Below are 13,837 nucleotides of genomic sequence, written 5' to 3'. Positions count from 1 at the left end.
ACCTAAGAGAATGTGTTTTGTTGTGATGCTAATGACAATCTTCTAAAGGTATTCTTAAATATTGTGAGTCTCTACATATAAAAAAGAGAGAAAAAATAAAGACACATCTAGCAAGAACAATAGTAGAGTTGTACATACTATCAAATCAAATCCACAAGCACATGACACTTCGGTGAGCTTAAACTCAAGTGTAACCCTCAGATTTGACCCAATATATAACATACAAAAATTTTTGATCTTCAAATTATAAAATAACATATTATTGTCTAATCTCAAAACATTTATATTTAACATCACATCTAAATTATGTTCATTTTTTGATCTTAAAACTAAATACATTTATTATTCATACAACATATTCCCACAATTCTCACTTATTAAATCTGATCAATATTTAATATTGCATAAAATATTTATTTCTGATTTAGCCAAGATCATACTTTATTTAATTCGAAGTCTATGGGAAAAAGACATATTAAACGGATTAATAGGCATGCTATGCGGAAAATTTAACTCATGTGATATCTAAATACTTATAGAGCCTTACATTGAATTTGGACTTTTCCATCCCATTCCAAGAAATAAAAGAGAATATTTGGGCATTTCCTAGACTTCGTGGCCAACAAAAAGTCAAATAACACAACAAATTCCTTCATTCAATTCAATTCAATTCAATTATCTCTGCACAACGAATCATTTGTTAGCACCAGATGCATTTATACGATTAAGATATAATCCCAGTAATCCTTCCCGTAAAAGAAAACGGAATATCGGTACCTAAACTACCTAGAGGTTTAGGCGCTTTCAGATTTCACCTCCAAAATTTTTGAACCCCTCTGTACTTCCACGCTGAAAAACAAACAAACCAGAACTGTTCAAGTGCGAAGCCTCTGCTATTGCTAAGCACAGACAGTCAGAAAATAAGCGTTAGAAGTACAGGAAAGGGGTTTCTTATTATGGATTTGCTTGGAGAAGCTACAACGCCATTGAAATCTCACAAGTTCAAGTCACTGAAGCTCCTGAACGTTGAGCCGGACGAGGCGTTTCCGCAAGATCCCTTTGGAGTTCACTACGGCGTTCTGGAAAACGGGCTGCACTATTACGTGAGGAAGAATGCTAAGCCCCGCATGCGTGCTGCCCTTGCCCTTGGCGTAAAGGTCGGGTGAGTACAATTGATTCTGCTCTTCCTTTCAGATTTTACAGGCCTTTGCAAAGGGGAAATAAAACCTAGTTGGCAGTAATATGTCTCAAGTTAAATTGTCTAATTTTAGGTTATTGTTGGACTGTGAAACTGTTCGAGAGCTTTCTTTTCAGTCATAACCTAGTACATATTACACGAAATGCACGCAATTGTACTCATATTTGCATTCATAACCCTTGCAATTATATGTGTACTAAATTTTCTTTTTAACTGGTGAAATTGTATGTATATTTGCTTTCATAACCTGTTCGGATCAAGAAAATTTCGAAGCCGTATTTACAGATTAATCTAACTAGGTACCGTATCAGAAGATTAACCATTATGAACCATGCAAAGCTGTCATTTACAACTATAGGTTCTCTTTTCACCTACGCCCCCTTAATAGTCACCCGCACAATTATACATCTCTCCTTTCACCCTGCACTATGATGATATTAGGCACAAACTGTAGGTTTCTTTTTCACCTGCATGCCATATGAGATATCAGGCACAGTTGTAGGTTTTTTTTTCACCTGCACGCTTAGTGATGATATCATGCACAAATATCGACGCAATTGACATCTTCTCTTTATATTAGACACGCCGCATCGATTATACATTCTCTTTTCACCAGCACGCAATTATAAAATGAAAGATGCTCTCTTTTCAACTGTGCCATATATAATGATATAGAGCACAATTTAAGCATAACTACACTTTCCATTTTTGCCTGCACACCATTCAGTGATATTAAACATAACTATATATCTTCTTTTTACCTGCATACCATGCAATGATTTTAGTCACACTTATATGTTCTCGTAATACCCGCTTACAGTTATGAGATGAAACATGGGCCCTTTTCACCTACTCATTATATAATGATATCAAGTATAAATTGTATAATTATAGGCTCAGTCATGCGTTCTCCTTTCACTTGCATTGTATGTAATAAAATTAGGCACACTGATATGTTATCTTATCCCCTGCACGCTCTATAATGATATCGTGCACAATTTATTGCCTCTTTTTAGTTATGCCCAAATTATAAGACGAGACTCAGTCCTTTTTTACTTTGTATCGTATAATGAAATTACATATAATAATATGTTCCCTTTTCCTATACCCTATAGCATGATATTTGGCACAGTTATACATACATTTGCAGTCTTAATCTATTATAAGTAGAGAGTACATGAAATAGAGCTAGCCTAGTAGATACGTAAATTGCAGTCATCATAATCTCGTACATGCCATATTAATTGAGAAGATACTATGCTTTACAGGGACAGACTGAAATTTAGAAAATCTAGATTGTAGTAATCTACATAGGTACTCTATTGGAAGATGAAATGCATTCCCTTTTGACCTGGGCACTATACAATACTAATAGGCACACTTATAAATCCCTTTTCACTATATAATGATATTAGTGACAATTATTATATTATACATATATTTGTGGTGCTTAGTACATGGAATGCAGTTGGAACCTTGTATATTTGTGATTTGAAGTCATAACCTAGTGCATGGTACAACAGTTGAGAATATAGTCTGCCTTTGCAGGGAAATGATGATTTTAGAAAATGTAGATTAAATTATTTTTTCAGGGAAGTAATAAGTTTAAGAAAACCTAGATTTGTGATTATATATGTACAATCAGGAATTTAAAGAAAATATAGTTTACATGAATCTAAGTAGCTATGGTATTTAGAAGATAGGATGCATTCTATTTTCACCTGCTTTCTTAGGGACAATTATAAATTATATATAGATACACATGCACATACACAAACTGGAACAAACTGAATATCTTGGGGTTTCACCATTGCACACGTAGGATTTGGCCTCTTAACAAAGTAGTCATTGCTGAGAGAACACGAAAATGCTCCTATACCAAATGTTGGAGATTAGCTACCCGTGTTGCAGATAACCAATATGCTGGGATAAAGAAACTTAGGATTATGTGATAAATTCTTTTAAACATTACTAACCAATCTATCTAATGACATGACTGAAGCAAATGGAACAATATGCAAACACAGGATTACATGAGACACCGATATTAATGTGGGAAACCCTTACAGGTGAAAACCAACAACCAAAATGGCAAAAGGCTATCACTTTTATTTTAGTCGGAATCCAAAGATTCAATAACACGTCTCTTATAGATTCTCGATCTATAATATCACAACATACCTATTTTCTATGTTGTATACCTTTTTTGGCTGTCAGCCTTTCAGTGATCAACCTTCCGTCTATCCAACCTCAGTCTAACCTTGGAAACTCACACGAGAAGATTCATATAGTCACCATCATGGAACCGGGAATATCAATTGTCTAACTGTCTAACCAACATCTGAAAGACCATATTCACACAACCATATCCTGACCATACCATGATGTCCACACAACCATATCCTGACCATACCATGGTGTCAACATGCTGCACATATCACTAATTGTGATGTTTCCACGTGGATAATCAGTGTATAGCACCCATTGCCGATTAAGAGCTAATATTTGCTATGTTAACACTGTTGGGTGTATACATGTCTTCTTGTAACAATCCCTATCCATTCTAAGCTTGCAGTAGCATATAAAACATTGACCATTTCTAGTTGCTTTTGGTACCTCAAAAGTCAAAACACCCTTTTGAACATAACCGTGTCTATGGATTGTATCACATAAACTCCATCTTTGCCACTAGTGCACATGCATTGCCATTCATGCTTCCAGTAATACTAAATTCAATATGTGGTAGTGAGTTCTTCCTCAAATGTCTTGTGGTTGTTACTGCAACATCACCATATGTAAACAAACTTACATATGTACTGAAACTTCCTACATAATACTGAATACGTTCCATTTTTACTTGTTCTTAAGTTATCGTTTCAGGTTTGAGTGTTCAGTCAAATTTTTTGGGGGGTGGTTTTGTCCATACAAAAACATATATAAATCAGAAATATATACATATTTGTAGCAATAATTAAGTTCAAAATACAGCACCATATTAATAGTCAAATAACATTGCAAAATACACCACCATATTATTAGTCAAACTTGAATGTCATGATATATATTAAAGGTAAAAAATAATAATGTCAAGTGTCAACAATCAAATATATACATATTTGTAGCAATAATTAAGTTCAAAATACACCATCATATTAATAGTCAAATAACATTGTAAAATACACCACCATATTATTAGTCAAATATTAGTCAAGTGTCAACAATCAGCCATAATTGACCAAATATTAAATAGGTTGTGAAAAATATTATCATCACCATCCATATTGGATGATTTATGTAGTGGTAAATTAGAAGAACCACAAGTAGTACCATTGGCACTACCACTACTACTACTACCACGAGCACTGGCACTAGCACTCTCATGCTCACTAGTTTGCTCATAGTTATCATCAACATCAAGTGCAGCAAAGTGGGAGATGGAAGCATCCGAGTCAATACGCTTTGGCTTGATATCCCACCTCCTTGTGTCCCCTTCTTTGTAGCCACTTTGTTTGTGCAAGGAGCCACAAGTTTGAATGCACAATAACCAAGTCCCTTGCCTTTTTTGACTATAGTTTATTGTGCTTTATTGAGTGGAAGAAGAAGTATGTGCACCAATTCCTCTCAAATGCAGATGAACGAGCGACTTATTAAGACAAAATTAGACAATTAAAAGTTACAAAATTAAAAAAATTAAGTTATAATATTAAAATATAAATAAAACTTAAAAGATAAAAGATTATTTTTATAACACCTGCGATAAAATTTTTACCCCAAGAGGTTGTAGGTGCGTTTATGATTAGTCATGGAAGTACCACCAATGACAAGCATCAAGACCACAATCGTTGGAGCTTGCGAAACCCATGAACTCAACTCTCATTGCATCTCACATGCCATGATTAGTGAAGAGCTTGCAAAGTGTTGCCTTCAACCCTCGAGCGACTTAAGCATCTCTATATGGGGCAACTCTTGATGTCACAAAAATGAGCTGAAAAATATAATATTTGGGACTCAATTCAGAGGCAAGAAGATGCAGCGAAGTGTTCATTTCGTTCCATCTCTTTTCAATGATTTTGTGTAGTTCTTTGAAGAGCTTTTCTTCAAGATCTTGCTATTTTGCATTTATGATGACTTTCATCTTTCAATTATTGAGTTGATGCCGTCATATACCTCATCCAAACATGGCCTATCCATGTTGGTATAACGGATCATGCTTAATATGGGCTCAATGAAATTGAGGAGATACTCAACATGATCCCACCAAATGTCATCTATGATCATTTGCTTAACCTTTGTTGCCCTTGTAGTGCTAGATTGCCTCCAGATGGACCAATTTGGGCTGATGACCATGTTAGAAAGTACCTCATGGACCTTCACAAATTGCCTTAGCACAATTGTTTTGGAGGCAAACTGGGTCTTAGCAACCCTTTTGAAAATCAAAATTAAAAAAAAGAAGTTAAAATACAAAAATTAAAATTAAAAAGTTTACTTAAGTGAAACATATTCATAATTTAACCTACCTTCAGCATCTTCAATTTCGAGAATGCTCTAAATATGCCTTGTGACATATGGTGGTTGGTGATTAACATTTAGATTTCTTTAGCCTCAAGATGCACTTGTTTGATCCAATCAATTTTGGTACCAATGTTTTGAAGCATTAGGTTGAGGGGGTGGCTGTCCAAAAAATATGTGAATAACGCTCCTCAACCAATAACCCAACAACCCTACAACTTTTGGCATTATCTGTTCTAACTCGCACAACATTTTGAGGGCAGACTTCCCTCAAAATATAGAGGGGCTGGTTCCCTCTAAATTGAAAGGATAGGCACTTCTTCAATGGTAACTGTTGTCATTTTATGACACCTTGGTCCATCAGTGAGAACCAATCAGAGATATATTCCATGGACCAATGCTGCCCCAGTTGATCAAGGAGAAAAGCAATCATGAAGTTTGGAGTGTTGCCTTGTCGGAAGTTCCTAGGCCCTCTCTTTCTCCTTTTCCCGGAACTCCGAAACCTCGAAGTTCCGAAGTTCCCTTCCTTCCCTAGCTTAGCCCCTCCTCTCCTTAGCCTTTCTCCCTCTTCCTTCGGAACTCCGGAACCCCAAGGTTCCGAAGTTCTTCGTCTTTTTTTCTCCTTCCCTCTTTGGAACTCCGGAACCAAGTTCCTAACCTTCCTTTCCTTCGCCTCTTCTCTTAAAGCTTCTCCTTTCCTTGGAGCTTCGGAACCTCGAGGTTTCGAAGTTCCTTTCTTCTCTGTAGCCTTTCTTATATCCTTGCCCAGAACTACGGAACCCAAAGGTTTCGAAGTTCCCCTTCTCTCTTTAGCCCTTTCCCTTTCTTCCCTAGAACTCCGGAGCCCCGAGGTTCCTTAGTTCCTTTGCGCAGTTCCTCGGAACTCCGGAACCCCGAGGTTTCGAAGTTCCTTTTCTTCTCTTCCTCTCTCTATCTTGGAACTCCGGAACCCCGAGGTTTCGAAGTTCCTTGCTCCTTCCCTTGTCTTCCTCACTTTGGGAGTCCGAGCTTCCGAACTTCGGGCTTCCTTCCGACTGGTGACACTTCCGGATGGCGTAATCAACACTCAAGGCTTTAAATGCTCCTACAGTTTTGGTGACTTGTGCACTTTCTTTTGTGGAGCCACAAGGGTGCATTAAATGTTTTTGGCAGGATTTCCATCAAGGGAGGTACGGGGCCATGCTTGGTGACTTATGTCATGTCTGACTGTGGAAGGTTAGTCAATCCACCTTCTCAGGATTGCCCTTTGTGGGTATGGCTAGGTTGCTTGCATGTACAAGTCCAGTGCATGCACTTCCCTGCACCTCCAGACTGACATGCAGGGGTCATGATCACCCTTGTAACTATTTTTTCTATATAAAGGCTGTTAAGCCTCATTGTAAAGGGTTCTCTCCCTGCTGGCTTGAGCTATTCCATGCTCTCCGACTTCTCTTGTATTTATCTTGCATTTATGCAACTGTATGTTTGGCCATTGGCCTGATAATTAATTGAAAATCACCATTCTTGCCTTCTTTCAACTTATGTATGTTGTGTATGTTTTCTTACCTTCATCATAGGTGTATGTCTTGTGGCTTTTCTCTCCATATATGCTGTGTTAACTTGTTTTCTGAGTGTGACTTGTGGGAATCCTTCTTCCCTCTTGATACTAGCGAATTCTAACCTCCATACATGCATTGAAGTCACTCATGCAATTGAAGTTTGTGCATCTCTTGGGTGTTTCAGTTAATTCTTTGTGTCATCTCGGTGGGGAGAGGAACAATCTCTTCTTGGTGCATCACCTCCTTCTATTTCAAGCATTCTCTCTTCCCTTTACCTCTGCAAGTTGTTAGGATTGGCTTAGGAATTAGTTTTAAAGTGTTGAGTTGGTTCAACACTTGCACCTGGATTGAGAAGGAAGCCGACCTTCTCCGGAGATTCAACCCCCTTGCGCAAGGTCCCACACTTCGGGGTTGTTTCCATGTTTCACAAGGTTGCTGAGTTGATAGCTCAGCAAGGGTGCAAGCTTTTGTGATAACAGTAACAAAGAATGTTATCAATAAATGCACCATCCTTCACCCCTCCTTCACAATCCATTGCTCTAGAAAACATTGCCCTTTTAGGGGACATTGCAATAACATTGATCAATGGGTGACTTTTTGCATCTTTCCATTATCAGAAACGATGGACACTGTAAATGATATTCAATTATCAATTCAAGATGCAAGTTATATTCAAGGTTATCTTTTCTTTTAACTATGTATTATATATTTAATATGATAAATCTGATTATCTTCTTTTATATTGCAAGTGAGAGGAGCATTTGTTGATTTCGATGTCCTTCTCACAAATGCCGATTGATATTTATATGTAAGCATGGAGGATCAAGCAATGCCTTGACCGGTCATGTCTTTTAGACATGATTGATCAAGACATTACTTGATCGCACCCTTTGGCTTATCGTAGCATTTACCAATCGGTGTATACTTAACTAAGCACCCGATACTTAATCGGCGTGTCTATTATATGCAAAACAACCGATATTAATCGGTATGCATTATGTAATCTCGATAACCATCAATGTTCACGGTTGAATATATCAACCGATATTAATCGGAGTACATTGGTTAGCCTAATAATTATCGATGATCACAGTTAATATGATAACCGATATTAATCGGAGTGCATACGTTATAATGTAAACCGATATCGATTGGTATTCTGTGCTATGAGATTTGCAATTGGTGATTATCGATAGTTAAGCATTGATCGAACTTTAAAAGTAGATTGAACATATACAAATGAAGAATGATCATCAAATGAAGGAACAATAGCTTGAAGTTTTTCATCATAGTTTATCGATAGGATAAATGATTGAATGAGAGGCTTCATTTATCTCTAATTCAATCATTTATCATACCGAAGCTATCTTGCATTAACACTCCCTCTTAGCTAGGTAAGATAAATGAAAAACAATATATCAAGCATCACAATTCAAATGATTGTTAGTATTCTTTACACAATTTGACTCTTTAGAAAATCATATCACCTAATCACATGACATGAAATATCACCTAAACACGTGATACAAATGTTCATCACATCAATTTTGTGATGACAGGATATCACCTAAGCATGTGATATCAGTATTGCCTAAACATGCAATACTTAAGGATAAACATATGAGGATGATTAAATTCTCATCTTATCCAAGTTGTGGTATGTGCACTAACATCTTATACAAATGTTTTACCACAACACAATCATGGCACATGCATGGAATACCAGAGATCCAACATGATAACTGGTTTGGACATCATAAGATCGTCAACTTATAATGTCTACATACAAGTGTTCATTATCTTGAGAGATCGTCAACTCTTAGATATGAACCCAGGGGATAAAATCCAAAATGTCCTATCATGACAAAGAAGTTTACACATTAAACATCTTATTGATATGTAAATACAGATTACAAAGCAAATTACCTTTCTATCATACCTAAACCTTTTCTGAAGTGATCAACCTTCACTCTCGAAAGAGGTTTGGTCAGAATATCTGCAGTCTGATCTCTTGTACAAACATATTCTAATTGGATCACATTCCTGTCTACCATATCTCGCTCATAGTGGTATGGAATCTCAATATGCTTTGATCTGTCATGGAACACTGGATTTACTGAAAGCTTTATGCAGCTTTGATTGTCACAATGTATGATAGTAGGTTTCATAGGCTCTCCAAACAATCCCGCAAACAATTTCCTAAGCCATACTGCCTCTTGGGCAGCCATGGAAGCTGCAATGTATTCGGCTTCGGTGGAACTCTGAGCCACAGAAGACTACTTTCTGCTGATCCAGGATATCATGATTGAGCCTAAATTGAAGCAACACCCTGAAGTGCTTTTCCTGTCAGTCACACTTCTAGCCCAATTTGAGTCTGTAAATCCGTGTAGGTCTAGATCAACTTTCTCATATTTGAGACCAAGGTTTAGAGTACCTTTTAAGTATCTCATAATGTGTTTTACTGCAATCAGGTGGATCTCCTTAGGCTCACACATAAATTGACTCAAGGCATTAATTGCATAACATATATCTAGTCTTGTATTTACAAGATACATCAGAGACCCAATCATTTGCCTATATAGAGTAGGATCTGATGGTTGTGATTCTGTTGGTGCTTCCTTAAGTTTATGAAGGTTTGTTTCTACTGGAGTTGTCATGGGTCTGCAGTTTAGCATTCCAAATCTCTTCAAAATGTCCAAGGTATATTTACGCTGGTTTAGTATAATGCTATTAGTATTCTGCCATACTTCCAACCCTAGGAAATAATGAAGGAGTCCCAAGTCCTTCATATCAAATTCTTTAGCAAGGTCTTTCTTACACTGATCTATAAGGTGATCTTTTCCTGTGATTAACAAATCATCAACATATAAAATTAATATTAGCATATCACCTTTGTTTTGCTTATAGTAGAGATTAAGATCTGCAACCTTCTTGGAGAAGGCTGATTTTGAGAGATAAGTATCAATTCTTTCATACCAAGCCTTGAGAGCTTGTTTAAGCCCATAGAGAGCTTTCTTGAGTCTACACACATGTGACTCTGCATCATGAATCTCAAACCTTTTAGGTTGCTCTAGGTATACCTCTTCTGAGATCTCACCATTAAGGAATGCTGTCTTAACATCCATCTGATGAACTTTCCATCCCTTTGATGCTGCAATGGCTAAGACTGCTCTTACTGAAGTGTATCTGGCTACAGGTGCAAATGTTTCCTCATAATCAATTCCTTCCTTTTGAGAAAACCCTCTGGCTACAAATCTAGCCTTATGTTTCTCAATGCTGCCATCTGCAGCGTGCTTGATTTTAAAGAGCCATTTGGAGGTGACAACAGATTTCCCAGTCGGCCTAGGAACAATTTCCCAAACATCATTTTTCATAATGGATTGGTATTCTTCAGACATGGCATTCTTCCATGTTTGATGTTGAAGTTCATCTGATACATTAGTAGGTTTTGCTCTTGAGAGATTATTTAGGAGGGTGACATAGTTGGTCAGTTTGTTAGGCCTTTTGCTTTCTCTGAAAGTCCCTGAAGGGGTAGCATACTTTTGAGCTTCTTCTACAGTTTTGGTGGCCCATAGTGGTCTTTTCTTGAAATTCTCTCTAGGTGGGTTTTGAGTTTCATTTTCATTTTCCTCAAGACTCTCCCTCTGAATCTCAGGAGTAGGGTCTTCATCTATGCTAGGGGTAGGGATATAGACTTCAGGTTCTAGTGAGTTTTGGGCTCTTTTGAAGGCTAAGTCTTCTTCAAAGATTACATCCCTATTTAGTTCAATATTCTTTTGACCAGGTATATAGATCCTGTAGGCCTTGGAGGTTTCACTATATCCTACAAGTATTCCCCTTTTTCCAGAAGGCTCTAATTTTAATCTTTTCTCCTTAGGTACATGAATATAGATAGGGCACTCAAATATCCTAAGGTGGCTGATATCTGGTTTTGATTTAGTAAAGACTTCCTTAGGGGTTTTATCTTCAAGATGGGAGTGAGGGCATCTGTTTTGAATATATACAGCAGTGCTAGTCGCTTCTGCCCAAAGATTTACATTTAGATTCTGATCAAGAATCATAGCTTTGGCAGCTTCTACGATTGTCCTATTTTTCCTCTTAGCTACCCCATTTTGTTGAGGTTTATAAGGTATTGTTAACTCCCTCTTAATCCCTGAATTTTTACAAAATTTTTTAAATAATTCTGATGGGTATTCCCCCCCATTATCAGTTCTTAGGGTTTTAATTTTATTTCTTGAGTAGTTCTCTGTTAGTGATTTGAATTCTCTAAACCTATTGAGGATCTCTTCTGATTCTTTACATTTCAGAAAGTAGATCCAAGTTTTCCCAGAGTAGTCATCAACAAATATTACATAATACAAAAATCCCCCTAAGGAAGGTACGGACATGGGTCCACATATATCAGAATGAACTAACTCTAAAATTTTACTTGTTTTTCGTGTTTGAGTTTGTATTCAGAACTTGAAGATCTTCATCTATATTCTTTTGCTTGATCCCTTTCTTATTTAACCTTGATTCTTCTTGGAGACAGTCTGCCTTTAGCCTATCGAATTTTGGAAATTCATCCCTTGCACTGATGCCTTGGACGAATGTTTCCCATATACTAGGCAACCCATCTAGAGCAATGAGTGTTAATTCTTTGCTTTGGATCTCATATCCAAGAGTTGCTAGTTCATCCCTTAGGGCTGATATTCGCATGAAGTAGGCATTGACTGATTCTCCTTTGATCATGGCTATGTGATTTATTTCTCTTATTAAAGCCAAGGTTCTACTAGCATTGGATATCTCAAATGCATCTTCAAGTGCTTTGAACATGTTGTAGGCCGTTTCATGTTTCCTTATGATGGGCATAATATTATTTCTCACCCCATCAACTATGATTTTGATGGCCTTTCATTTCCCTCTCTTCAAGTTGTTTTGTCAGGTTCAGTCTCAGGTTCTGCAGTTTCAGTTTTTACAACTGATTCGATTTTCTTTTCTTTTAGAATCATCTGAATTTTGAACTTCTGTGCTGAGAAGTCATCACCTCCTCCGAGTCTATCTTCAAATCTGATAGCGCTAGCCATTAGAAGAATTGTGATGTTGAATATATGCTTGTTTTGAATTTTTCACAAAATTGAACAGCCTCAGGTTCGATTTAACTTGGCTTTGATACCATGTAAATGATATTCAATTCTCAATTCAAGATGCAAGTTATATTCAAGGTTATCTCTTCTTTTAACTATGTATTATATATTTAATATGATAAATCTGATTATCTTCTTTTATATTGCAGGCGAGAGGAGCATTTATTGATTTTGATGTCCTTCTCACAAATGCCGATTGATATTTATATGTAAGCAGGGAGGATCAAGCAATGCCTTGACCGGTCATGTCTTTTAGACATGATCGATCAAGACATTACTTGATCGCACCCTTTGGCTTATCGTAGCATTTACCAATCGGTGTATGCTTAACTAAGCACCCGATACTTAATCGGCGTGTCTATTATATGCAAAACAACCAATATTAATCGGTATGTATTAGTTAATCTCGATAACCATCAATGTTCACGGTTTAATACATCAATCGATATTAATCGAAGTACATTGGTTAGCCCGATAATAATTGGTGATCACAGTTAATATGGTACCCGATATTAATCGGAGTGCATACGTTATAATGTAAACCGATATCGATCAGTATTTTGTGCTATGAGATTTGCAATCGATGATTATCGATAGTTAAGCATTGATCGAACTTTACAAGTAGATTGAAAATATACAAATGAAGAATGATCATCAAATGAAGGAACAATAGCTTGAGGTTTTTCATCATAGTTTATCGATAGGATAAATGATTGAACGAGAGACTTCATTTATCTCTAATTCAATCATTTATCTTACCGAAGCTATCATGCATTAACAAACACCCCTATGTTGACTCACAAATCTGAAAAATAATTGAATGATCTTGAATAATTGGATGATATTGAATGAATTAATAATGAATATACAACCATATATAAAGGAATTACAAGACAATATTCTAAAAAAAACGAACTGTTAATCATAAGCTTCAACACGAAGCTAAAATGCTTAAAGCGCTAAATAAAGCTAAAAGCTAAAATCTAAAAAGCAAACTATGCATTCTTATAAAAGAAGTGATAGTTTCACCTAATGAACTAAAAAACAAAAAGCTAAATGACCATTAATAAAAGAATTAAATATAACTGACTAAAATATAATTAAATATTCTAATACCCTCCATTAATTGTGACTCTATCTACTAAATACCCTACAGAAGACACTGTAGGTCTTTTGATCACAAACGGAAAGAAAACTCTACTGTGGCAGAGACCCTCCCAGAATCTACAAAGTGTTGATGACCAAGATTACCATAATCCATCCAACCTGATGTTGGGTAACCAAATGGAAACCCGAAACCACGATTTTGAGGAAAAAATGGCAAACCCTCCAAAATTGAAGATACAAATCATCATTTTTTGTGGAAAAAAATGTTAAAAACCTTGAACAGGTATTAAAACCCTGAAGCAATTTTTGAGGAAAAAATTGAACAAAACCATGAAACAATTTTTGAGGAAAAAATTGAA

General features: G+C 36.4%; 1 protein-coding gene across 5 annotated transcripts in view; it reads left to right on the top strand.

Moving 5' to 3' along the window:
- Positions 1-654: 654 nt before the first annotated feature.
- The window catches only part of LOC131027437 (zinc protease PQQL-like), a 280,047-nt gene continuing 266,864 nt past the window's right edge, over positions 655-13,837 (top strand). For 2 of the 5 annotated variants that reach the window (XM_057957496.2, XM_057957495.2), the window contains exon 1: positions 659-1,162. In XM_057957496.2, coding sequence (XP_057813479.1) covers positions 957-1,162 — 206 coding nt within the window. In that variant the 5' untranslated portion in view covers positions 659-956. Of the gene's footprint in view, positions 1,163-13,837 lie in introns of all 5 variants that reach the window. The other 3 variants (XR_009372379.1, XR_009102496.2, XM_057957497.2) reach the window with 3 other exon arrangements.

Source organism: Cryptomeria japonica, chromosome 4, assembly GCF_030272615.1.
Source record: "Cryptomeria japonica chromosome 4, Sugi_1.0, whole genome shotgun sequence".
NCBI classification, from domain to species: domain Eukaryota; kingdom Viridiplantae; phylum Streptophyta; class Pinopsida; order Cupressales; family Cupressaceae; genus Cryptomeria; species Cryptomeria japonica.
The sequence above is the reverse complement of the archived record's forward strand: the minus strand, read 5'-3'. Positions and strand labels throughout refer to the sequence as shown.